At 55.6% G+C, this 26308-nt stretch overlaps 1 protein-coding gene across 6 annotated transcripts in view; it reads left to right on the forward strand.

Moving 5' to 3' along the window:
- Window positions 1–26308, forward strand: part of IQSEC1 (IQ motif and Sec7 domain ArfGEF 1) — a 115409-nt gene that overhangs the window by 49468 nt on the left and 39633 nt on the right. For 5 of the 6 annotated variants that reach the window (XM_062200607.1, XM_062200608.1, XM_062200606.1 and 2 more), the window contains exon 2: window positions 23029–23323. In XM_062200607.1, coding sequence (XP_062056591.1) covers window positions 23029–23323 — 295 coding nt within the window. Of the gene's footprint in view, window positions 1–22536; window positions 22572–23028; window positions 23324–26308 lie in introns of those variants that run through there. The other variant, XM_062200609.1, reaches the window with a different exon arrangement.

The raw sequence follows: 26308 nt of genomic DNA on the forward strand, positions 1-26308 counted from the left end.
AACCCTGACTGCTGCTGCTCAGCTGTGTGGCTACAGACGTGTTGCCTGCCTTCTCTGGGCTTTGCTTTCCTCGTCCACGAAGTGGAGCTCCTGGGGAGAGGGGCCTCTTTCCAGGAGACTGATGCGTGGATGCCCGGTAACTGGGCAATGGCTGCTGACTCGAAGCTGTCCACACAGTTGTTCACCGTTGTCTCTGTGGCTGGTTTCTGGCATGAGGACTGGTTTCTAGAACCCACCTGGCCCTTTGTGAGATCTCGGTGAGCCCTGGTCGTCCGACTGGCCTGTCTTTTTTAGACCTCATTGGTGCGTGGCTGTGACTTCGCTACTGCTTGGTGGAAAGGCCCATTCTTTCCATTTGATTTCCCTGGTCTGTGGCCTCCTGACGCGGCGGCAGTTTAATTTGAACTACAGGCCCCCATGTGGAACCCTGGAAATAGTCCGCTTCTTGTTTGTGAAGATGGGAAACTGTGACTGCGTCTGTTTTTTCCTCTTTGTTCAAAGGTCACTGCAAAAATAATAGTGATAATAGCAATGGCTGCCGTTCAGTGAAGTCTGTGTGACGTCTTGACTCTCAGAGCAAGTGTGGGGGCATCCAGCCCCATTTTCCAGATGAGGGAAGATTCTGTGACTGGCCCCGGGTCAGGGCCAGTGAGTGCGGGAGCTGGGATTTGCACTGGTTTTGTACCCTTTAGAGCCAGGCTCCGCTTCCTCTGGGATGAAAGTGTGTTAGGCAAAACGAGGCACCATTGTCAGTGCTGCCTTTTGCAGCTTTCCCATGCCGTAGAATGGGGTGTCCAGTGCGGCCTGGTGTCGGGATTCACAGGCTGGCTGATGAGGGCAGCTCACCGGGACGCCCTGGTGTTTCATGTTTTTCCTGCACGAACACCCAGAGCTGCTTCCGCAGACTCTGCAGCCAGATGCCAGTGCATTGGCCTTTGGTCCGAAGCGCTTTTGGCATTGAGGGCAGCGTGCTTGCATCCTGTGCCCAGATTCTGAATGGAACAGGGTTTTGGGGCTGAGAGCTGTACCCTGACTTACTGAGGGACCAGTGAAAACATGACAGGCTCTGTGGTAAGGAAACCGGGGGCCAGGCCTTTGATGGCATTAGAGGATGACATGTGTGGTCGCTGAACCTGCTCCCTCAGGAGGGGGGAAGGCTACTGAGTAAACTGGAAAATCTGGAAGAGTCCTCAGCTGGGAGGAGGCCTCCTCATTCGCAAAGAAAGGGTGCCCTGAAGTCACCTGGAGCCCAGGCCAGGTCGGAGTCTGCCTGCCAACATGAGTACTTTGTCCCCAGTGCCTGTTTTAACAGACAGAAGCAATGCTGTTTGCTTTTTCTGTTTCCATTGGGAGGCTGGGTGGTGTGAGCGTTACATGTGTTAAAAGCATGGGAAGCATGCATTAAGTACCTTATAATAGCCGCGGTAAGCGCTCAGTGGATGTTAGCTGTAATCGTCTTTATTATTTATCCTGGTTAGTACTAGGCTTTGAAGGAGTCCCCCAGTGGCCTGAGAGAAGGCCTCCCACAAGGGACTGACCAGAGCTGGCCCCGTTAGCTGCGAGTCTACCCCGCTCTGGCCGTCCACGTCATCACCTCCCCTCCCTGCGCCTTGGTTTCCACATCTGTGAGAAGAGGGGTGAGCCTCCTCATGCTTGAGGCCGTTTGCTTGCCCCGTGGTTAGGAGGACAGATTCTGAGGCTAGACCACCCGTAACTCTGACCCCAACCCTTAGCCCAGCGCTGCTGCTGCTTGTCTCGGGGAGCTTGGTCATGTCCCTTAGCCTTCCTGTGCCTCCGTCTGCCTGTTTGTAAAATGTGGATGACAGCAGGCTCTCGTGGAGTTGGGGGGTTTAAATGCTTTAATCCCGGCAAACTTGATACATGAGCCTTCAGTTGTAAGTTCAGCTGGACAAGTTGGGCCGTGCTGGAGCTGGACTGTGTTACTCATTCAGGGGCGATGAATCCCTAGGTGGGAGTGGATAGTTGATCTTTTTACCACAGACAAGGCCTGAGTTTGAAGACAGAGGGAGGCCCGCGAGGTGGTGGTAAGGGGGGGCAGGTAAGGGCTGAGGGCTGTCTGTGGTGTGACAGATGGCAAACGAGATACCAAGTGACTGAAGCCCCTCTAGGACCGAGTGTGCTTGTAGCCTGCCGTCCACACAGCCTGCTATGAAGTGGACAGTTAAGAGTGTTAAGGAAATTGCTTTGCCTGTGGATTGGAAAAGATGCAAAGTAAGGTGGCTTGCAACTCAGCTAAGGTGAAGATTTCTTGGGACGGGCAAATGGGCTGTACTGTAAGGGAGAGACCCCCAAAAGCCTGGAGACACTTCAGGGTACAAGGAGGGATTGAGGCAGATGCCGCCAGCCATAAGGCGGATGGAGCAGAGCTGTGGTGCCTCTGAGCCCTCAGCTCGTGTCCTGTGCTGAGTTTGAGGTTTTGGATAAGCTCTGGTGGCCCAGTTCTGCCTGGGACTGTTTCTGGTACCAGATGAGGCCCAGAGCTCTGGGGCTGGGCCACAGGTGTTTACCCAGTGAGCTGCTCCCTTCCTGTCTGTGAAATGGGGACAAGAGAAGGAGAGGTAATGTGGGGAGCCCGCAACAACAGGTGCCTGGTGCTTGCAGGCAGGAAGGGCAAGAGGGTTCTGCTGGGTTTGGGCAAAGCCCCAACTGGGGAGTCTGAGGTTGGCACAGGTTTGAGACTGGGGCTGGAACAGATGACAGAATAAAAATGATAGTGACTGGCATTTGGGTGGCATTGTTCCCATTTTGCAAATGAGGAAACTGAGGCCGTAAAATGAAAATATGTATTGAAGCTTTGCAGAACATTGACTTGGTCTTGTCATTCCTCTTCCTGATGTTGCTGGGGGCCTTGAGCTTGTTAGGGTGAAGAATGAGGCTGGGGGGGGGGGACAAGAGGAAGGGGGAGGGACAGGATCCTGCAGGACCCCCGCTGGGCCTGTCCCTGCAAATCCCATGGGCGGCAGCACTGGGCCCCCACATGGTGGTGGGTGCTGAGGTGCGCGCCCTGGCTGCAGAGTGGGTGGAGGACATTGGCAGCTTGGCCCAGGAGCCTTGCATCTCAGACGTGAGTTTGCCAGCCCAAGAAGTCGTCTGGGCCTGAGAATTGTCTTCCCACTTCCTTGACAACAGCCATCGATCTCTGCTTGAAGTGATGGGAGGAAAGGGGCCAGGCCAATGGCAGGAGCAGAGTAGGTATTTAGTCAATGCCAGCGGTTCCTCTAGTCGCTGCTCATGGGTATTAAGTGCAGTTAATATTTTTCTGTTACTAGTGTTTTCCTGGGCGGGCCCTGCAGCGCCGTCAGTCACCGAGTGGTAGTCCTGCGCGGTGGGGCGGGTGGGTTAGGAAGTGTTTGGGGAAGCAGCTCTTTCCTCTGCAGCTAGGAAGGGGGAGGTGCAGCTGTGCCAAAGGGAATTTTCTGTTCCCTCTGGGCCTTTGTCCATTCTCAGAGTCATAATTTACATGTGCAGGGTTTTTGGTTTTTTTTTTTCTACTTACCTAGTGAAAATGGCAAAATCGGCTCAAGAAAATAATGGGCTTTGGTGTGGACAGGAGTCTTAGCAAGCATTGTTTTTAACATTTCTTTCTTTTTTTTTTTTTTTTTTTTTTTTGGACAGGCAGAGTTAGACAGTGAGACAGAGAGACAGAGAGAAAGGTCTTCCTTCCGTTGGTTCACCCCCCAGATGGCTGCTACGGCCGGCGCGCTGTGCCGACCCGACCCGACGCCAGGAGCCAGGTGCTTCCTCCTGGTCTCCCATGTGGGTGCAGGGCCCAAGCACTTGGGCCATCATCCACTGCCCTCCCGGGCTAAAGCAGAGAGCTGGACTGGAAGAGGAGTAACCGGGACAGAACTGGCGCCCCGACCCGGACTAGAACCCAGAATACCGGCGCCGCAGGTGGAGGATTAGCCTAGTGAGCCGTGGCACCGGCCTTTAACTTGTTATTATGAGAAATTTTAAACATATACAAAAACAGACGGAATGGTAATGACCTCCATGTGCAATTTTATTTTGTTGCTCCCAGATTATTTTGAAGCAAATCTCAGATGTGTTGTTGATTTTAAATCAAAGACTTGTCTTGTGGTCAGCCTTGTTTCTGGCCTTGGAGGTGTCCTGTTGCTGGGGTGATTCTCTGGGGCAGGGCAGCGGCATCCGCTGCATTGTCTTTGGTTGGGCCAGTTTCCCAGCCTGGTGGCTGAGAGATGCCTGCCCCGTTAGAGAGGCCGTGTGTCTGGAAGAGACCCATGACTCCCCCCATTAGACAGGGCCTTCCTAGATCATAGTACAAGGATTTGCTTCTACCCCCTTTACCCAGGACCCACAGGCAGTGGGGCTGTGGGAATGGCCTCTTGGTCAGGCCTGCCCTGGGCAGGATTGTGACTCTGAGCTGAGCGACCCCACAGGACCCTGCCCAGGACCCTTGGTTTCCCCTTGCTTAACTCTGGCAGGCTTTATATGCTGCCTTTAAGCACTAGGGGCCAGAGGCCTCTGCCCACCCCACTTCCCTTCTCTTTATGTGTCCTCTTCCATTCTGGGGTTTCTAATGCTGCCCCAGCCCAGGCCATGCCATCCTGCAGCCAGCTCAGCAACTCTCCCTAGGGGCCTCCTGGGTACCTCTAACCCAACAAGTTCAAGGAGATGTGTTACCTCCTCCTTCCAACCTCGCTTCTCTCCATGTCTTTGACCCACTCAGGCTCATCCTGGATCCCTCCCTTCACCTTGACCCTCCTTGGCCTGCCATCAGTGCTGGGTCTCCGTGGAGCCAGGTTTGGAGCCTGGCACATAGCAGGTGCTCCATAAATGTTAGTCACTATCATTATTACGAACGTGTTTGTTGTTACCATTCACGTCGAATTCTCTGCTTGGCACATTGAGGGCCCTCAACTGAGTTCAGTTAAAACCAAATGAAAGTTGCATCCTGGTTCTGCCTCTGAACGCAGCATGAGCACACCCCAGGCAGTCTGTCCCTCACTGTCCTCATGTGTTGGGTTAGATGGTTTAACTGATTTCTGGGCAAAAGATATGCCCTAAGGTCTCTTCCCGCTTTGCCTGCTGCCTACCCTCCATCTACCTGTAGTCCCCATAGCAATATAGGACCCCATAGGGTCCTATGTTGTGTTGATAACAATACCTTGTGCGTTTCCTAGGTGATGGCCCATGGGCTGAGGATTTCTGTGTGTGTTCTCTGTGTCCTCACTGCAGCCTGGGGAGAACAGTACACATCACTTACTCACGGCCTCACTGCTCCTGCCTGCTGAGTGCTCGGGAGTTGTCAGGCTTGGCATTGCAGGAGACTGGAGGGACCAGCCTTCCTACCCTTAGCCTTCACTTGTGTCCTGGACTTTCTGTGCCCTGCTCTGTGCTGGGTGCTGTGGCGGATGGGGGCCAGTTAGGTAAATACAGACATGCTGGGGAGCCTGGTGGCTGCTGTGTTGCGGGGTGGGGCAGCACCAGCAGTGGTCGTTGGATGTCCAGTGGAGTTGGGTGGGCCAGACCTTCAGCGGGAAGAACGTGGCAGAGGTCGTGGGGGGATGAAGCAGTTGTCAGCAGGTGGCCCAGCATCTTGGTCAACATCATCCCCTCACTTCTGTGGGAGCCATGGATAAATTAAGTCACTTCTCTCTGCCTAATTTTCTCTCTCTGCAAATGGGAAGATGATGGAGCACCTACCTCAAAAGGTTGCTCTGTCTGATGCTCAGAGCACAGCTGACTGTACATTGTATCTTCTCAGTGAGAATGACTTGTCTCTATTGGGCCCCTGGTCTCAGCACGTGTGCCACGTGGCTGGGGATGTTGACAGCTGGGAGACTGTCCATGTGTGTAGCAGGGCTAGATGGCACATCTCTGTTTGCCGTCTGCTCTGTTTCGCCATGAACCTACAAAAGACCGAGGCATCCTGGCTTTGGAGACAGCTACACCTCTGGCCGTGGGCAGTAGGGTGGCCAGGGGGCAGGCAGGTCTACGCAGTGGTCATCTTTCTTCCCGTCTCTGCTCACACAGTCTCCAGAGCCATCCTCCCCAGCCTGTGCCTCCCGCTTGGCCCTCCCGGGGTGTCCCTAGGGCCCAGCCCGGCTCAGTCTGCTGGAGCCTGCCACAGAGAACTGTTTTATTCAAGTCCATTTTACGCGTATGGAAATAACTAGAGGCCTCTGTATTTAATTTGGCTCAGCTAGGAAGAGATTTGGCTCTGTGTGTGTGTATTTGCGTGTGTTCTGAAAAATCTTTCTGAGTGAGCCCAGGGGTGGAAGCTTCTGGTCATCTTGATGTAGTCAAAACCGGCAAGCACTGCCCTGCCCGGCTGGCGTGGGGCCTGGCAGGAGCAGCCTGTAGGAAATGGTTAAGGAAGAAAGAAAGAATGAGGCCATTGCAGATGAGATCATGGCGAGGGAGGCGGACTGGTGGACTCTGCATCCCGAGACCAGGCACGTGTGCACAGAGCAGAAGGAAGGGGGCCTTGGCGTCGACGCGCCCGAGAATTGTGTGGTGTCTGGAGTGAGCGGGGCCGAGTTTGGTGCTGGGCCAGTGAGCGCCTCTCCTGATGGCCGCCTCTGTGGCCTAGGCCAGCCCACAAGAACTTGCAGCGAGCCCTTCTGTGGTGGAAGGCACCCGAGAAGAAACCACCCCACGTGGACGTGACAGTTGGCCAAGCGTGTCTTTGCTTGATGCCCACATTCTCACTGGGTAAGCCGGCCAGGAATGATGCCCATTGCAAAGATGACAACGGATGCCCAGAGAGGTGAGGTCATTTGCTCTGGGTTGCCCAGCCCGGACTTGGAGAGGCTGGAGCAAGATCTGGTCTCCTGGCCTGCACCCAGAGCTCCCCCTGCATGCCCCATAGGTGCTGCTGTTGCTGCTGCTGCTTTTTTTTTTTTTTTTAATTAATTTATTTATTTGAAAGTCAGAATTATAGAGAGAGAAGGAGAGGCAGAGAGAGAGAGAAGTCTTCCATCCACTGGTTCACTCCCCAGTTGGCCACAACAGCTAGAACTGTGCCAATCTGCAGCCAGGAGCCAGGAGCTTCCTCCAGGTCTTCCCACGTGGTTGCAGGGGCCCAAGGACTTGGGCCATCTTCCATTGCTTTCCCAGGCCATAGCAGAGAGCTGGATCGGAAGTGGAGCAGCCAGGACTCGAACTGGCACCCATATGGATGCCAGCACTGCAGGCAGTGGCTTTACCCACTGAGCCACAATGCCGGCCCCTACTGCTGCTTCTTCTTGGCCATCTTTCCCAACAGATTGGGGTGAGAGCTGCCAAGGGTGGCAGAGCTGGAGTTTAAACTCCAGGATGTCCCCCAAGAGCCCAGTTTTGGACTAAATACCAGGCATCCGATGGTTTTAAAATTATTTCTTTACCAAAGCTCTGCAGAGCTTTGGGAATGACGGAACACCCTTCCTCATGGGACTTGGCACTCGAAGTCGGCTTTGTTGGGAACAGCTGATCCTGAGCTGAAGCTCCTAGTCCTGGTGTTTGAGGTGGGCCTCGTGTCTCGGTCCTTCACAAGTCCTATAAACCATTGCCGATGCCCACAGATGGGCAGTAGGCAGGACGTGATGTGAGAGAGAGCAGCAGGCCGGTGTGAGTGGGCAGTAGGGGGCGGCGGGGACTGTGGTGCTGGTAGAACAGGTGCCATCCGATTGATAGAGCTGCCACCTATCCGTTTCGTCCAGGATGGCCAGATCCTTTGATGTGCCTTCCTCTTCACAAGAGATATCAGAAACTTGGGTTTTCACGTAACATTTCTCGATGTTAAAATGTTAGTGATTTATTCCAGTTTTTAAAAAAGTCCACACAGAGCATGCTGAGTGGATGAAACAGGGCCAGGGGCTGCCTGTCTACGTTTGTGACCTCGTGAGTGCTTTGGGTGGAGTCTCTCTCTTCTGGAGAGCCCTTGTGCAGTCCAAGACCTCCCTAGGAGAAGTGGGGTGGGCAGCAGGCCTCCTGGCCAGCTCTCCCAAGGGTGAGGCTCAGGGTCCCGGACGATTGGGCCTCACCCTTGCATTTCCTCAGGCCCAGATGGCGCTGTGGAGAAGAAAGGGCTTTTCATAGCCTCTGTGAGAAAGCTGCCCATCGTGGGTTTAGCCACAGGGTCGGTGTTAGGGGCCGACTTCCTTCTTGTTTTGGGCCTGTTTCCCTGATTGGGTGCTCTCATCTCCAGAAAGTGGGGTGAGATTGGCAGGTGGGGCCCTCTGCGGGGCTGATGGTGATCAGGCCATGAGTGGCGTCTCGCCAGACGGAGGCCCTGGCTGGGCTCGACTGCAGGGTGTTTGCATTGCCCCCTCCCCCCACCCCCAAGCCTCCTGACTCCCCTCTGCCAGCTGGCTTTCCGCCCAAGTGAAAGCACACGTTGGCCAGCCTGTGTAGTGAGTCTCTGCTCCTACTTCCTGTCTGGTGCCCAGCCCAGCACCGTGGGCCTCCAGGATTGCGGGAGGTGGGCATGGGGCAGGAGTGGTGGACATGAGCCCAGGGCATCCCTGAAGGGGAGGACTGTATTCAGCTCCTGTTTTTTGGTGGACTCAAGCCCGGGGCACAGTGCAGTGCACATGTGTTTGTACATTGGGGAAACTCATGGTGTTTCCATGACCCAGCTGTGGAGTGAAGGAGGGAGACTGTGCCTGGGGGAGCTGTGGGATCTGTGCCTCTCTGGTCTGCAGGTCGTGGTGGTCCTGCCTGTAACTGGGAGAAGAGTTACGGGAGGGTGGGAAGACAGCCAGTGTGCCCTCGGCCCAGGCTGCTCTGTGGTTTTGGAACCTGGCTCCCGGGGCTTCAAGTCCTAGCATCTGCGTGTTAGGAGCGTTGGCCTCTGCTGCCAAGAGTTTTGCAGGATCTCACCCATCAGGTCTTGGCTGAGTGTGCAGCGTGTGTCCAGCCCCGTGTAGGCACTGGGGCCACTTTAGCGACGAGACAGATGCCTCTGTCCTCTCGGAGCCGGTTTGCTCTTGGGGAGGGACCAACTCACGCATTAAATTAGGCAGCAAACCATGCTGGGAGGATACCTAGGAGCTTGATGTGATGTATGGCTCAGGACAGGGAGGTGCAGACAGCCTCCCCTTTGTGGCACCCAGGGCAAGGATTTTCCCCATGTTTGCCTTGCTCTTTGGGAGCTGCCCTGTTGACAGCCAAGACCCTTAGTGCTCCTTTGAGCTGGCCAGGAGCCTTTGAAATGGTAAATGGGCAGAGTGGATTTGATTTCAGGCTCCAAGGGATGCCCTCTAATCGCCTGCATCTTCTGGAACCTGAATGCAAATCTCAAAACCTCACTCTGGTCCTCTAGGCTGTTGGAATGGGTGTGACTCCGGGACAAGGGTGGGAGGGCCCCTTCCAGCTCCTGAAGCTGGAGAACATTCCCCATGTGCGTCTTGGACCCTGGGGACGGCACTGCCCCCCACCCTTCCTGCACCCCAGCCAGGACAACACCCCTTTGAAAATATGTTAACAGGACAGCGTAAGGACCTGGCTGCATGGCCTGGTTTCACAGGTCATGGGGACCGTCCTTCCCTCTTCTGGCTATGCACTGATGGGAACAAGTCCATCTGAGGGTGGCCCATGTGCCCAGGCCCCTCCTGAAGTAATTGCCCCTTCATTAGGCATTAGCCAGCAGCCCGGTTCCCGGGCTACTCCTTCAGCAACTCTGCTGTGATGTCACCAGGTGGCAGCCCCACCCCCGCCATGCAGGGGGGAAACTGAGGCTCAGAGAACTCGGGGTGAGAACCTGGGTGTTGAATTCTAGTCCAGAATCTCACTGTTGCTTCCGTCACCTGATGCTGGGAAGGAAAGTGCTCCTAAAGCTACACAGAGCTCTGGGAACCAGCGGGCAGGGAGTGTGGGTGAGCCTCACGCTGTGCCTCCCACCATTTTGGGGCATCTTTGTTGATACACCCAAGGGGCCCAAGAGACGCTTCTGTTCCCAACGGTGCCCGCAGCTCCTCGGGCCTCCTGCCCATCTCAGCGGCAGCAGCTGACAGTCGGCAAAATGCTGATGTTGGTTCAGTGAGCAAAGCTCTAAAAATAGCCTCCCATTTTGAAAAGTCCATTGTTTAAAGTCCTATATTTTTCTCTGTATATAAAAACTACTTCTGGAGGTCTGGGTGCTGGGTAATTAAAGATAATGCTGCAGCCTGAGGCGGAGTTGGGCTGGACCTTATCGGGGCCTCTGCAGGACAGGCCTGAGGCCTGGGGGAAGTCATCACGACAGACCTGCTCCTCTCCCCTGGAGCTGATGGGGGCAGTGCCACTGGGCCCAGGACGGGAGTGACCCCTGCCACACCCCTTCCTCCAGGTCTGCCCACCCCCGGCCGCAGTCTCCTGAAACAGGCCTGGCCTGAGAAGTCAGCAGCCGAATGGCCTCCCTTGCTGCCCCTCAGGGAAAAGTGAGGCCCCAGAGGTGCTCTTGCTTGGGTGTTTCCCAGCCCCTGCCCACAGCCCCTTCCTTCCGGCGGCCCCTCCTGGGTCCTGCCCCTTCCCCTGCCACTGTTTGTGGGTACTCGGAGCTGTTTGTTCCCAAACCACAGCCCTGCTTAGAGCCCCCAGCACCCTCAGCTCCTGTCTCACCCCCTCCTACCTCAGCCCTGCTCCTCCACAGTTAACTTCAGCCCCTGTTCCTCTGCCTCACTCACCGTGGCCCAGCTTTTGTCGCGATCACTCGTTGTGAGGTGGTGTCCCGCCGGCCAGAGTTTCTGCTCACCCAGAGCCTACAGGCCAAATGGAGACAGGGCAGCCTTCAAGAGTTTGAGTTAAAAAGGAAAAAACAGGCTTGTGGCTTGGTGGTCGTAGCTCCGTGTGTGAACTCGCCTGTGCCAGATGCTGATTTAGAAACTATTCTCTTAGAGCTGAAGGATGGCGATTTTCTTTTCTTTAAAAATGTATTTATTTGAAAGTCAGAGTTGGGTTGGGGGAGGGTGGAGAGAAAGAGACCTTCCATTTGCTGGTTCACCCTCCAGATGGCCTCAACAGCCAGGGTCAAGCCAGAGCCAGGAGCTGGGAGCCAGAGCCTTATCCGGGTCTCCCACATGGGTGGAAGGGCCATCCTCCACTGCTTTTCCCAGGCCATTAGCAGGAAGCTGGATGAGAAATGACTCGGATCAGAAATGGAACAGCTAGGACATGAACTGGCACTTAGATGGGATTCCAGTGTCACAGACAGTGGCTTTACCTGTTATGCCACAACACCAGCCCCAAGATGCAGTTTTCAAAGAGGGAAGTCAGTGAAGGCCTCTGTGTCCTTTGGGTAGAAACTGATGGAGGCAAATGAGCCAGGTGGACTTCAGCGGGATTGGCATGTGCAAAGGTCCTGAGGTACGCCCGTGCCAGGAGGCCAGTGGGGCTTGGCTGGGGTGGGGTGGCTCAGGGGTACGCGGGGTGTTAGCAGGAAGAATGACTGAGTCCCACAGAGTGCTCTAGGTCTCTGTGAGGATTTGTGCTCAGTCCCACTAAGCACAATGGGAGCAGAGAAGTGCTGTGGACAGAGCTGTGTTTGAAGAGGACTGCGGCTGCTGTGTGGAGAGGGTGTGTGGCGAAAGGTCAGTTGAGCTCACTGGGGAGGCTGTGGCAGTGATGCAGGGCAGAGGTGAGGTCAGCACAGGGGAGGCTGGGGGGCAGCCGGTTTGCTGACAGATGGGAAGTCTGGTGTGAGAGAAACACTTCCCAAGGGCAGCTCTCAGCGAGCAGCTGGAAGCTTCCAGGCGCTCTGCGGTGCAGCGGGGAAGTCTGCAGAGGACCTGGCGTGCTGGGAGGAGGGCAGTGCCGCCTGCCAGTGGGGCAGTGCCTGGGCAGTGGGTGTTTGCCCTGTTGGATTCCTCTGCCATTAGTAGATACCCTCAGTAGTGCGAATCTGGGGGCTGGGTACAAGCAGAAACCCTCCTGCCGCTGCCTCTGCAAGTCCTGTGGTGACTTTAGGTTGTCCGGAAGATCATCGCTAATTTGGGGTATGGTGCTCCTGGTTCACCAGCCCACAGTCACACCACATTCAGTTCAGGAGGTTGTCATGTTGTCTTGGTGTGTCATAGAGATTCACCCTCTAAATCTCGTCTCTTCCTCCCCTGACCTGTCCCAGGCCTTGGCAGTGGCTGGTGGCTCAGAGCACAGGACTCAACGTCTGAGCCCATGCGTGCTCTGCCCGCGGGCTCACCCTGTTCCTTCTCTGCCCACCTCCCTTGATTTCCACTGGGAATGCTGGCACTATACCCCCTTCAGCTCTGTGCCCTTCTGGAAGATGTGTCCTTCTGGGTCTTGGTCATCACAGCCCTTCCTGCAGGCATTGCTAGGCCTCAGTCTAGGCAGCCCCACCTTCCTCCTCCCTAGGGGGTCTCCTGGGGTCCTCAAGTCCTTTCAGTCACCAGCCAGACATTTGTCCTCTCCAGGAACCACCTCTCAACCTTCGAGGCCTTAGGCATCTGTGGCGATACTGCTCCCTTCTCAGAGAGGGAACGTGGAGGGTCTCTGTGAGAATGGGCACACTGGACCCATCAGCTCTTTGTCCCTTTACACGCTTGTCCCTTGCAATCCACTTCTTTGTGTCCATGTACTCTGCTCCTTGGGGCCAGGCCAGCCCAGGAACGTTCTGGAGTGAGAAGGAACTGGCAGAGTGACATGGATTGATTCCTGGCTCTGTTCTTAGCTATCCTTCCTAAGCCACGGGTCCTTCCTCTCCTCTCTGGGATGGTAGAGCAGTGCCTTCGTGGTAGCGTTGTTGCAGGGGTTCAATCCTTAGCTTGTGCTGGACTCCCCTCTGGTACAGTAGGGGAGTAGATATGGGGGTACCCACTGCAGGCTGCCGTGGTCCAGGAAGGCTGATGTCCCAGACCCTCATGAACAGCCGCACCACCACCTGAGGCAGCCCCTTCCCAAACCAGTGCCTGCTCCATGCTCCGACCTCTGGTTCTGGGGACTCGCTGGCTCACTTTGTTCCCCTCTGTCCCAGGACCACCCCACAGGGACCTCCAGGTGACAGCTACCCCTCTGACTTTGCCATGCCTGCCCCCGTGGAGATGACGTGGTCGCTACTTTTCCCCTTATCCTCATTTCTTCCCCAGGGCCTGCCTTAGCTTGTCCTTTCCCCACACAGGCTGAGGCCTAGCAGTGAGCACAGGACCTTGTCTCATGCAGACCAAGGCTCTGTGGCTGATCAGCCTCCATTAATGCAGCCCTGGTGAGAAAGAGCTGCCCAGGAGAGGGTCTGTGTTGTCCCTGTCCAGGCTGGCTTCCCTTCTGGAACTCAAATCCTGAAAGCAGAGCATGGGCCATCCGTGGGACCTGAAGGAGTGCGGGGCCTGCACATTTCAGGAGGCTGTTTTGCTCCGGCCTGTGTAGACTGTTAGGAGTCTGGCCTGAGGCTCCTGGCATGGATATTTAACCACAGACAGACTTTCGAGATTGCCAACTTCCTCCAGCCTGGGCCTGACCCGCTCTGGAGAGGGTGGCTTCCCCATGTGATGTGGCCACAACTGGCCACATGCAGCTTGGGCTTACTTATCTTATTGATCTCATAGCCACACACGGCCCCTAGTGTGCCTACTGCACGCTGTTCCTCTGGGTAGCCAGACGGCAGGGATGTTGCTTGGGGTCGAGTCCTAGCCCTGTCCTCCTGTGCGTGGGTCACCTTGTCTCAGAGACTGCACAGCACCAAGCCCCGGGTTGCTCATCCACAGAAGGGCAGCAGTCCCAGCTCTTGGGGATGGTGGTTGGGTCCTAGGCCTTGTATTTGAAACTCCCAGCATAGCATCTTGTACCTGGCAAGTTTATGCAGAAGAATCGAATGTGCACTCGTGTATCTGTGTTTGTGTATGTATGTGTATGTGTGTGTCCCACACCCTGTGAGTGGTCCCATCAGTACTGTGGGGAAGCATCTGTGTGCTGGAGCCAGACTGCCTGGGTTCTGATCTCATGAGCTGTGAGCCCTGGGGTAACCTTCACCCCCTGTGCTTGTAGCGGGATTGAGAGGCCTAAATGTGTTACCTGACAAGGCTAGAACGTTATTAACTGCGTCCGCTTAGCAGTTGTACCTTCATCATCACCGTTGACATGGGGTCTTGTGTCTGCTGTGACTAACATTTTTCTGGGGAAAAGTTATCCGTTACTCCACAGGCCATAATTAGAGACATCCATGGCCGAGAGGCTGAGTGCCCCCTGCCTCACTGCCCTGACTTGCTCCTCAGTAAGAGTCAGGACCTGGCACTTGTGCTGTCTGGGCCACGGGGCCGGGGTCAGTGGTCCACTTGTGAGGCCCTCCTCTAGTGCCAAAGGCAGGTGGAGGGCATCTGTGAAAAGGCTCTCGCATGCTTCTGCCTTGGAGTCAGTCTCCAGCCTGAAGGTGGAGGCTCAGAGGCTAAGGGCCTTGGAGTAGGCAGGATCCATGGGCAGGTGACCCTGTCTTGGGGCCTGGGCCTGTGTGTCCCTCCCACCTCCAGCTGCCAGGATGTGTAGGTTGGCCCTCTTAGTCAAAGGATAACCAGGATCAGCCACTAGCTTTGTATTGAGAAAACACTGTTTTAAGGACTTTGTGTCAAGTCTGCTGAGCTCACTACTGCTGTGAAGTAGGTGTTCTGATTACTCCCATTTTACAGGAATGGAAGCTGAGGCTGAAGTATCCCTGCCCATGGTCACACTGCTGCTGAGCAGTAGAACAGTGTCCCCACGTAAAGTCCAAGGAGCCCATCCAGCCCCTATCTGGCAGAAGGGCGTGGCCAGGGAGAAGCTGTGTCCCGCTTGCTGTCCCAGTGTGCACTGTCCTAGGGAAGCAGGGACACAGCCCTCTAGTGCTGCCTGCCCGACGTCATGTTTGGGAAAGTGGAGAGGGGAGAAGAACTTGGGTAACCTCACAGTGAGTCACAGTTTGGAGTCCCCAAGCTGGGGGAGGAGGTGGCCTGTGTGCTCGTGGTCGGCTGTGCCTGAGCACAGGGTGGGGGCCTTTGGGCCTAGTGTGGATGCATCCCTAGGCAGCACCAAGTCCTCGCCTGCTCTCCAGCCCCGTCTTCAGCCTGTCTCCCCTTTGAGATCCCCACTGTCACCATGGCGAGCTGGACAGAGCAGGTCATCTTCTCCTAGCCGTTTCCATCTTTCCTGGAGGCCAGCGCATTAACGTAAAGATTCCCAGTGAGGGGAGTGGACCTGGATTGTACTTACCCAGCAGTGGTCTGTATGGCTGAGGAAGAGCACTTGGGGTGGTGGGGGCTGCAGTAGGCAAGGGAGCGTTGGGGAGGAAGCAGGGTTTGAGCTGGACCTCAGTGTAGCCCCTCACGGGCCCAAAGACACAAGTCAAGGGTACAGATTCAGGCAGACCATATGGTGCTCGTATTGAGGCTTAGGCAGGATTGGAGTCTCATCACTTCTCTGATGTGGGTCTGACCTCCTATAGCTTGTCACCTCCAGTGACAGAGGTCTCGCTGCCTTCTGAATGTCTGTTCTCAGGTCAGGGGCCATGTGGGCCATAGTACTGCCTGCAGGCTCTTGTCTGTTTCAGCCTAGGCTGTGGACCTGTCAGAGGCTTCTGGACAGGGAGCATGTTGGAGGCTCTTTTCCCCTGGCTGAGTGGGTCTGGCTCTTGGTAGTAGGCCGTGTGTTTTTCTCACTGCATACTGCAGTTGGGGCTTGGCAAATACCAGAGTTCATCTTCTGGGCCAGCTGGGATCAGTTGTGCAGGGTGCTGTGTTGGAGAGAGTGGAGACCCCACCCAAGATCTGCAGCAAGGAGTCTGTGATCAATTAGCAATGTCTGCTGAGGAGGAGTCGGGGCAAGCACACACCCCAGATCTGCCATCCCAGCTCCAGGGCTCTGGAACCCAGACCCCGTCTTTTGCTGTGATCTGACAGCTGTAGCACACAGCGGGGCTTTTTTGCTTCTGGCTTTGCATTCACATCAGTGACTGGCATCTCAGCTGTAATGTGGCATCAGTTCACATTAATATTAGAGTCAACGCAAAATCCCCGAGTGCTTTTCCTAAGAGCTGCCCTCAAACCTGATCTTCCGCCATCTTGACATTAACTCCATACAGATAGGAATTGTTATTGGCTCCTTGTTGGTGGGCATGCAGGTGATCTCTAGGTCGGTGTGGTTAGAACCAGCACTGCCGTGACCATGCTGGACCATCCCCTGCTGGCTCACCTTGTTTCCTTAGCATGGGTTTCTGGAAGGGGGCGCTGAACCAGGAGTGCCTCCTGTGAGCGCCCAGCCTAAGCACTAACTGCCAGTGTGAGTTCCAGAAGCTCCACACTGCCAGGGAACGTTGCCGGGCTGGAGCACGTGCCTTGTCCTGCTCCTCGACGAGACGATGAGAAAGGGCGCAGCTGAAGGTTTGCCTGTGTGATGGCCTGGGCCTGTGGGAGGAGCTTCCCCCGGGGGCTGAGCTAGACTGGCGAGAGGTGGACCAGCTGCGCTCGGGAGGTTGGAAGTGGTGCTGTTGGGGTTGTGGATGCAAGGGCCATTCTGGCTGTTGCCTGATGCGCCTTCAGACTGCGGATGCTCCTTGATTTACGATGTGGCCACGTCCTGGTCCTGAGAAATCACTGTTAAGTTAAAAACATGCCATGTTGAAAGTGCATTTAATACCCACCGGGGAACCCATTGTAAAACAGAAAAATCAGAAGTTCCGCTATTGTTAAGTTGGAAACTATCTGCGTGGGGTACAGTGCGAGCCTCATTTGTTTTTAAAGATTTATTTATTATTTGAAAGTCAGTTACACAGAGAGAGGAGGGGGAGAGAGAGAGAGAGAGAGAGAGAGAATGAATCGTCCATCTGCTGGTTTACTCCCCGGATGGCCGCAATGGCTGGAGCTGCACCAATCCGAAGTCAGGAGCCAGGAGCTTCTTCTGGGTCTCCCATGCAGGTACAGGGACCCAAGCACTTGGGCCATCATGTACTGCTTTCCCAGTCCACTGCAGAGAGCTGGATTGGAAGTGGAGCAGCTGGGACTTGAACCGGCGCCCACATTAGATGCCAGCATTGCAGGTAGTGGCTTTACCTGTTACGCCACAGTGCTGGCCCCTGAGCCTTATTTTAAAGTCACAGTCTGTCTCTAGGCCATGTGCTGTCTTGCCATAGGGAGGGTAAGGGTGACTGTTCTGTGACATGGACAGTTCTCCCTCCTCACTCATAAAAAAACAGTCATGCACTCCGTAAGGGTGTTTCAGTTAATGACTGACCACAGCTACTATGGTGTCCTGTGAGATTATAAAGGAGCTGAAAACTTCCTATTACCTAATGATGCCACCGGGATAACATTGCCACCTGCACAGCAGCCTTGTAAAAATGCAGCGCACACGTTGTGGACGTTGATGATGGTGGTGATTATCTCAGCAGCCTCCATGTTTTCCGGGCTTTCTGCCATTATTTAAGAGGGTGCTCCTTCTAATGCCTCATGGCCCTCAGAGCGATAGGCTACACCATGTGTATGAGTAATGGCAGATAGCCCAGGTGTGCAGTCGGCCATGGCATCTAGGTTTGCGGAAGTCTACCCAGTGATGTTCACACGATGACGCGAGCACCACTTGTCACACAGCTCAGCAAGGCTAATGCGGCGAGTGGGAGCATGGGGAGAATCACAGATTCATGGTGGTCTTTTCAATATGATTTATTATTCAATGCCACTCAATACATACTGAGTGCACACGTCCAAAGGTCAGTGCCACTCAGTATATATCATTAGTCCACAGGTCATAACACACATCTAGGAGTAAGACAATCTCTAAAAATGTCCAGCAGTAGAATGTGTAAAGAGTAAAAAGCATAATCACTCTGAACACTCTGGCTAAGGATGCTACCTGAATGCTGCATTCTCAAGGTTCGTGTCACGGTCACGAAAGTCAGAGTCCAAAGTCTCCGTTACTGTTCGGAGAGACGGATCTTGGAACAGTCACTTACGGGCAGTAGTCATGGGATGACCGGCACTCTGGGCAGTAGGCTCGGAGTTCCAAGGTGGACGGCGACAGTGAAGGGTTGGAGAAGTCACCGACGAGAAGTCCGGTCCAGCTCCGATGTCAACTCTGGCAGCGGCTGGGACGTCCAGGCGCAGTCGGATCCAGCAGAGTAGCGAGAGCGTTTAGGCCAGCGAAGACTCAGGCGGAGTTTCATCAAGATGTGGTGGACTGGGGCTGGCGCCGTGGCGCAGTAGGTTAATCCTCCGCCTGCGGTGCCGGCATCCCTTATGGGCACCAGTTCTAGTCCCGGCTGCTCCTCTTCCAATGCAGCTCTCTGCTATGGGCTGGGAAAGCAGTAGAGGATGGCCCAGGTCCTTGGGCCCCTGCACTCGCATGGGAGACCAGGAGAAGCACCTGGCTCCTGGCTTTGGATCAGCGTAGCTCCAGCTGTTAACAGGCCATTTGGGGAGTGAACCAATGGAAGGAAGACCTTTCTCTCTGTCTCTCCCTCTCACTGTCTGTAACTCTACCTCTCAAACAAATAAATAAAAAATCTTTAAAAGAAAAAAAAGATGTGGTGGATCTACCTGGCCATCCCCCGCGCTGAGCCATGGTCCCGAGGGGATGAAGAGCAGTGGTGAGGCTTGCCTTTCTATCCCCCTTCTAGAGTAGGTGGGTGTGAGTGTGCTCGAGGGGGTCCCCAGTCACAGGCTCATCCTTTTTGGGTGTCACCAACCAGCTGTTGGTGTTTGAGTGTGACCAGTGGTGTGTTAGGGGTCTCTGGGTGTGGCCAGTCGTGGTGCAGAGGTGAGGGTGAAGTAATGCAGTAGGCAGCTGGTTGGCTGCTTCTTATGATGTAATGTCCCCCAGTCCTTCTCACCTGTTCTGACAGATGGTCTGGGCAGTTCCTGGTGCTTAGTGGCTTTAGCTTAAGTAACCCCATTTTGGTTTTGTGTTTTCTCTTTCTTTTTGGGTTAGCTGTGCTCTGTAACTCTTGTGGGACTCCTGTGGGATTCCCCACAACAACCCATTTCTGAGAACACGTCACCGTCATAAAGCAGTGCATGACTGTACCTTACATTTGTCAGCTTAGATAAGCTCAGATTGAGGAAAGACTCTCTTTGGCTCTTTAATACTGGGTAGCTTGTGGTTGGGATCACAAAGAGTGATGCTGTCTGGCTCAACATGGGTTCTTAAGCTACACAGAGAAATTCATATGAGGCCCGCTTTTGTCCACATGTTTGTTGTTGAAAACCCTCTGATGTCATGCTGGTGGTAGTTGGATAACATAGCCATTTCTTTTCTGCTTGGGCTGGTCTTAAGTTTAGTTGCTTGGGGTTTCGAAGGGCTGTTACATGGCACAGCTCAAGGGGACGCCACTCTGTAGACTCAACGGGACTTGGTGACAGGTTGGATAGTGGGGAGGGACTAAAGTGATGATGCCCAGGAGGGTGGCTCAAGGGTTGAAGGGATGGCATCTGACTGCTGGGTCGTCTCTTCCTGGAGGGGATGCCCTCAGGGGAGACCCAGGCCTCTCCCAAACACATTGGGGAACCTGCTAGCACAGGGCAGCCCAGAACCAAGGAATGCCCAGAGCAGGAACCCTGGACTGGCATGAAGGTTCTTGCCTACTCCTAACCACCTCCATCCCAATCTCCCAATTCTGTCCCGAAGGCAGCCTTTCCCAGGACCCAAAGCCTCCCTCCATGGTGACTTATGCCCACTCTGAAGTCCTCACTGACCCCCGCCATCCAGTAGCCTGGCCTTTCCCATTACAGAGCAAGGCATAGCCCTTGAGTTCAGCGATCATCATTTGCTTTTCTTCTTCACCCTCCTCTGCCCTGGCCTGCAGAATCATAACTTCTCACCTTCACAGGCCGGCCCAGGCTGAGCTCCCTGCCCACTGCTGGGGAAAAGGCCCTGTTCAACCTGCATACAGCTGTTTCTGGGCCACGTAAGGGCTTGGTAAATGGTCAGATCCCTCATATACACCTGAGGTGGACATTGATCCTTTATCCTGGGCCTGTAGCTGGAGACATCGCAGTGAGTGAGGTTCTTAACCCCCCAACTCCCCCTGCCTGTTAGCCATCACCTGGCAGCTCAGAGGGGGCCCCCGGGACACCCAGTCCTATGCCCCTGGCTCCAGGGACCCGCAGGGAAACTGCCTGGCAGTCTCTGGGTTCCGCTAATTCAACATTGTGATCCAGCTATCAATTTCCCTTGGGTGCGTGGAGCCAGCAGCCTCCCTTCAAGGACAGCATTTTGTTTCCCAGCAGCCTCTTGCTGGAACATAGATTTGACCCCTGACTTGGCTGTGTCCACTTTGGGAATGCACGTGTGGAGTTATTCCCTTGTAATGCACTGGCCGGCTGCAAAGACGAAGCACGCTGGAGAAGAGCAAAGGCTCTGGGTCAGCCCGTGTGGTATGGGCTTCCCACAGAGCCTGGTGGCCCCTCTGTGGGCTGCCGTAGAGTGCCTGAAGCCTGGGCCTGGGGATTCACTCGCCCCTGCCTACAATGTTTGACTGAGGCACCCTGTGATTGCGAGGCCCTGCTCAACGCTTTGGAGAAGGGTGGGAGAAGGTTAAGATCTGCCAATCTCCACCCTACACCTACACATTAGACCCAAAGGAAGCTGGAGGGAGTGCAGGGGACTGGCAGGTGACATTACAGTATCGGGAGAGTGTTAAAGGTCTCCTCGGACACCTAGAAGACATCTGGTCTAGCCTGCATTACAGAGAAGGCAACTGAGACCCTTACATGAGGGGGTGACCTGCCCTGACTCACAGCTACACAGGGCAGAGCCAGACAAGGGACCCTGGTTGCTTTACCTGCCTCCCGCCCCTGCCTGTCCCCTGCCTAGGCTTTTCCCCCAGGAAAGACCTCATTATCTTGCTGTCACACCTTAGTCCATGGAGAGCCAGGTGGGAAGGTGGGATGCCCCACTTCCTGTCCCCAGAGGCCAGAGCCAGTTGGTGGACAGGAAGTCCTTAAGCTATAGATGCTGGAAAGCAAGTGCTCAGATTTTCAGCCTGTGCCTGACTCAGGGTGGAATTACATCCAAGGGGCAGGCTTCTTCCCACTACCTTGGTGGGCTGGCCTTGGCCCTCTCTGCTCCAGGACCTTCTTCCCTGGGCCCCTGTTCTGGAGTTTTCTTGGAGGGAGGGGTAGGAGTCTACACTTGGCAGGCCCTGCCAGGCCCCTGGGGAACTTAAGGAAGAGAGGTGGAGCCTGGCAAGGGTGGACCAGCTGGCCTGACTGTTGAATGCAAGGCGTTCCCGCTGATCTGAAGAAGGGGCCATTGAGGAAGGCCTGCAGCCTGGGTGGGGTCTGCGTTCTCTTCTTTCTGCTGTGCTCTCCCAGTGAGACCCCTGCCCAGGCCCCAGGGATCAGAGTCTCTCAAGTCCCTTCCAGGCAAGGTCGAGTGACCTTACAGGAACAGGGAGCCTGCCAGGGTGACTTGGAGTCATGTTAGAACTGATTGCGTAAATGTCTCCCTTTTCTCCTTGTGCTGAAAAGCAGTGTGCAGCGGAAAGCAGGGTCTGCACAGAAGCAAAACGCTTTCCAAGTTCGTGAATGGGGATGAGGCAGTCAGCCAGTCCCTCCCTGCCCCTCACCAGCTGGCTTCGTTCCTCCTTGATGCTTGGAGACCCAGAGAGGGATGGTGTGTGTGTCGTGAGGGTGAGAGGCAGTGAGTCCAGGGAACAGCAGAGTCTGCCAGCCTGAGCTGGAATCCCACCTGTGTGAGCTCAGTCAAGCTCTCCTCACCCGTAGGGGCAGGCAGCGATTCCTCCTGTGCATGCTGACTTTAGGATTTAGAGAAAATGTATGGACAATACTGTGTTAGTCTCCCGGCCTGCCACAGTACATCCCACAGGCTGGGGGCTTGAGCAACAGGCGTCCGTGGTCTCACGGTTCCTGAGGCAGGAGGCCGAAGGCCAAGGAGCCGGGCAGAGTTCTTTCCCCCTAAGACGCCACCTTCTCCCTGCTACTCACCTGCCCCTCCCTCTGTGTCTGTGTCTGTCCCTCCACCTCCCACGTGGATTCCAGGCATACTGGGTCAGGTGTGACCAGGTGACCGCCACAGAGACCCTGCTCCAGATGCCACGCGGGAGTTAGGACTTCAGCATAGCAATTTGGGGGTGACATATGCAGCTGTGACACTCACCCCATGCCCCGGCCCCACGTGGGACTCTGCTTCTCCTGGCACTTCTCGCCCCAGCCTGGCCTCGCTGAGATACGTGAAAGAGTTTCCAGTGAAGGCAGGTGATCGTCTGACCTTCCTCGTGGGCACTCACAGAGAGTCAGGCGGAGAAAAGTCATTTTTGTCCATGTTTTTGAAAAAGGTTTAAAAAAAAAAATCTGGTGGATTTAATCCAGGTGGTAGGAGACAAAATGAAAACATTCATTTTTTTAAAAAGATTATTTATTTATTTATTTATTTGAGAGGTAGAGATACAGACAGAGAGAAGGAAAGGCAGAAAAGTCTTTGATCCTCTGATTCACTCCCCATATGACTGCAGCGGCTGGAGCTGAGCCGACCTGAAGCCAGGAGCCAGGAGCTTCCTCCAGGTCTCCCACATGGATGCAGGGGCCCAAGGAGTTGGACCATCCTCTCTGCTTTCCTGGGACATAAACAGAGAGCTGGATTGGAAGCGGAGCAGCTGGGACGTGACCTGGTGCCCATATGGGATGCCGGCAACTCAGGTGGAGGCTTAGCCCACTGCCCCGCAGCACCAGCCCCACAACATTACTTTAATCAGGATTTCCTGAGCACCTGCTGTGTGTGCGCGAGTCTGCTGAAGGCACTGGGGTTCATGACAGCCACCCAGGGGGCCCAAATCTTTGTCTCCAGAGAGATGATTTCTTGTGTGGGAAGTGGTGGACATTAGGCAAAACCCATCGGTCAAGTATACTAGAAGGGAGAGGGTGCACATGTTCCAGAGAGAAGGAAAGTGGAATGAGGCGAGAGCTCAGGAGGTGCCAAGCAGAGTGTTTTCTGGGGTCCCTCTGGCTTCAAGGGGGACCCTGTGGCAGGACCATGGGGAAGCCGCAAGAGTGGGCCTTGCAGGTGCCTCTTGGAACGTGGCGGGGGGGCTCTCCCAGTTCTCTGGGTTTGGGATTCTGGCTCACAAGAGGCTTCTTGCTTTTCTCTCCTCTGCAGTGTCGAGGGTGAGGCCCCCAGCAGTGAGACCGGCACGTCCCTGGACAGCCCCTCGGCCTACCACCAGGGCCCCCTGTTGCCTGGTTCCAGCCTGAGCCCGGACCACTACGAGCACACGTCTGTGGGAGCCTATGGGCTGTACTCGGGGCCGCCGGGACAGCAGCAGCGCACGAGGAGGCCCAAGCTGCAGCACTCGACCTCCATCCTGCGAAAGCAGGCCGAGGAGGAGGCCATCAAGCGCTCGCGGTCACTCTCTGAGAGCTATGAACTCTCCTCGGACTTGCAGGATAAGCAGGTGGGTGGCATAGCCCCTGGGGGATGAGCAGCTGGGCAGCTCTGTTGCCTTGTGCATCCTCCAGCGTCCCTGGGCTGCCAGGCGGCTCCCTCACACAGGGCCTTGCCTTCGGCCCACGCTCTACCCGTCCTGCGAACTCTCAGCTAAGATGAGTGAAGGGCTGTCCAGTGCAGGGGCTTGATTGTCTGACCCTCATCTCGGGGACCCTTGGGTCGTCCTCCAGTGACACCTGTGCCTCTCCTTGGTTTCCACGTCCCTTGTGGCCAGGATCTGGAGGACAGTGGTGTGTGTGTCTGAGTATCACAGCCCAACACCACCGGGACACACAGGTCATGTGACCCCCGTGGGAGGTTCTGAGGACCCAGGAGAGAGCTGAGGGGGGTGGTCCCTGGAGACAGGGAGGGATGTGAGGTGACAACACCAATAGCACAGGCCCTGAGGAGAGCGCCCAGCCCACCCACAACCGGCTTGGCCAGTAGCCCTCCGTCTCCCCTTTGCTTTCCAAGTTGAGTTTCTCATGGGAGGTGGCCTCACTGAGGGCTGCAGCCCCTCCCCCAGGGGCCTGGCAGGGAGACAGGGGTGGGCACCCGTGTGCAGGGAAGGAGGCTGCGTGGCTGCCTGCACGACCTGGCTCAAGGAAGGGTCAGAGGTGGCCTTTGGGACTGAGAGGACTTCCTGCCCTTGTCTACCCTGCAGCCTGGCCTGGCCTCTGCGGTTCTGTTGTCTTGCTTGTCCCTCAAGGAGCTGACTGTGGGCCTGCTGTGGCCCTCGGCTTCCTAGGGAGCTGTGGGAGCTCTGCCCAGCGTGGCTGTTGCCTCCTGGCAAAAAATCCCCTACTTGGTCCCCTCTTCACTCTGCTTGAGGCCCTGCCCTGACCCTTTGGGCAGCCTCTCCCTCCTTGACCCTGATGACTCTCTGTCTTTTTACTCGTGAGTCGGGACGAGGGTCCCAGCAGGCGCCAGAGCCTTGTAGCAAATAGCACCACCATCACCCCCACCCCTCACCACACCTGCCACTGTGGCTCTTGGCCCCAAGGCCAGGCCAGACGCAGAGAGAACAGCCTCAACTGCACGTGTCAGTTACGCCTAGATCCAGAGCAGGTCACAGTTTATAGTAAGACCACTGGAGTAGAAATGGGAAGGGTGAAGACTTGTTGGAGGCCACGGGCATAATTGCAGGCAGACACAGAGCAGGCCCAGTGCAGCTGCTCCTTCCCTCCCATGTGTGTTACTGCCACAACCAGGTACCGAGGTGCTGTGCTGCAGGCTGAGGAGTGGACAGTGGGCTGGGCAGACCTCCTGCTCTTGAGCTGGCACTCTGGTGCAGGAGATGACCAACACCAACTCTGGGGGTTGTCGGAAATAGAGTGTCTGTGAGGGTTGGCAGCATTGGATAGGGGTGGCGGGGACCACCTCAGGAGCGTGGCAGGAGAGGTTGTTCCAGGAAGAGGCAGTGGCAGGCTCAAAGGCCCTGAGGCCAGAGCAGGGTTGGTGTCCGCGGGAGATGGAAAGGATGCCGAGGAGGTGGTAGTGGAGAGGCAGAGGGGAGGTGATCGTTTGGCCCAGATAGAAGAGAGGTCACTGAGCACCGGCCACTGCTGGGCTTCCAAGCAGAGCAGAAGTGGGGCCAGGACGGACTGCATGGGGGTGGCCGGGGAAGCTTGCCTGACCCCGCCAGGAGCTGAAGTCCTGGCCGTGCAGTCTCATTTTCGTGGAAGAAGCGCCGTGTGAGTGTGGGCGTGCCTGCGGCTGGCCGTGGCCCTCTGCACTTTCTGGGGTTTTCTGGCCCTGAGAATAAGAGGCCCAGGGGTCAGGGTGTCAGGGACAGTCCCGGGGTTGTCGAGAAGTGACAGTTCCTCTGTGTCAAAGGGCATTCCTCTCAGGTGCTTGTTCCCGCTGCTCAGAAGTGTGGCGATGGCAGAGCCAGTCCACTGCCTGTTAACCGTGCAGCCTGGACTGCTTGCCCTCCTGCTCAGCGTCTGAGAAGTGGGCTAGAGAAAAGCCCTGGCGGGAGTGGAAGTGCCGTATCAGGTGGGGACATGCTGTCCCTGGCACAGCCAGTTAGTGGGCAGATGTTAATTGCATTTCCTCCTCCGGGTCCCAGGAAGCTTTGAGACTGGGCCTTGTGGAGTTCAGAAAGAGCAGGCTCGCATTGTCTATACCCTCTTTGGGGGTAAGGTTGGGGGCTTGGTTGTTTCTGCCTTCCCAAAGGCTGGTCCCCATTGACACACACACAGACATATGTACACACATACAGATACACTCACATAAACACTCACACACTTATGCACGTACAGATACACACATGAACATACACACACACACACACGACCTTAGGGAGGTTTCGGGAAAACTGGTCTGGTCTTTAAGGTTCAGGTACAACAGGAGGGCAGGCACCAAAATGAGCTCTGGGCCTAAGCTGGTGGTCCTGGTGCCTGGGACACCTCTGCCCAGGGTTGACGGCAGGGACCCAGGACCACAGGCAGAAAAGAGAGGGAGGGAAGAAGGGGCTTCCCGGAGGCCCTGTGGGCTTTCTGAGCTCCAGTCATAACCCATAAAATAGAAACTTTCTGGTTAGATGTGGAAGTGAGGTCATCTCTTTGGATTGTGTTCAGTAACTTCAGGGTGAGAGGAAAAAACAGACCCTCCCTGGCTGACTCTGGGCCTGACTGGGATTGGAAAAGTCATTTTCATTCCCCCCTCCCGCCTCCACTGCCTCTACCCAGCCAGCCTGCCCCTCCTGCAGGCACAGGGAAAGCCGATGTGTTTGGCATTTGGGGAATTCTCTCCCGGCCTGTTTCACAGGCGTTGCTGAGTTGGGGTGGCCCTGCCAAGCTGGCACTTTCAGACTGAGGGATGCTGGCTGGCTCTGCAGAGGGGCGCACAGAAATGCAGAGTTGCTCATCCAGGCCATGTGCCTCGGAAGCCAGATGAGCAGGCTCCACCTACAGGTGTACAAGTCCCTTTCCCCCATCTCCCCCAGTGG

The sequence above is a fragment of the Lepus europaeus genome, chromosome 9 (assembly GCF_033115175.1).
Source record: "Lepus europaeus isolate LE1 chromosome 9, mLepTim1.pri, whole genome shotgun sequence".
In the NCBI taxonomy this organism is placed as follows: Eukaryota; Metazoa; Chordata; class Mammalia; order Lagomorpha; family Leporidae; genus Lepus; species Lepus europaeus.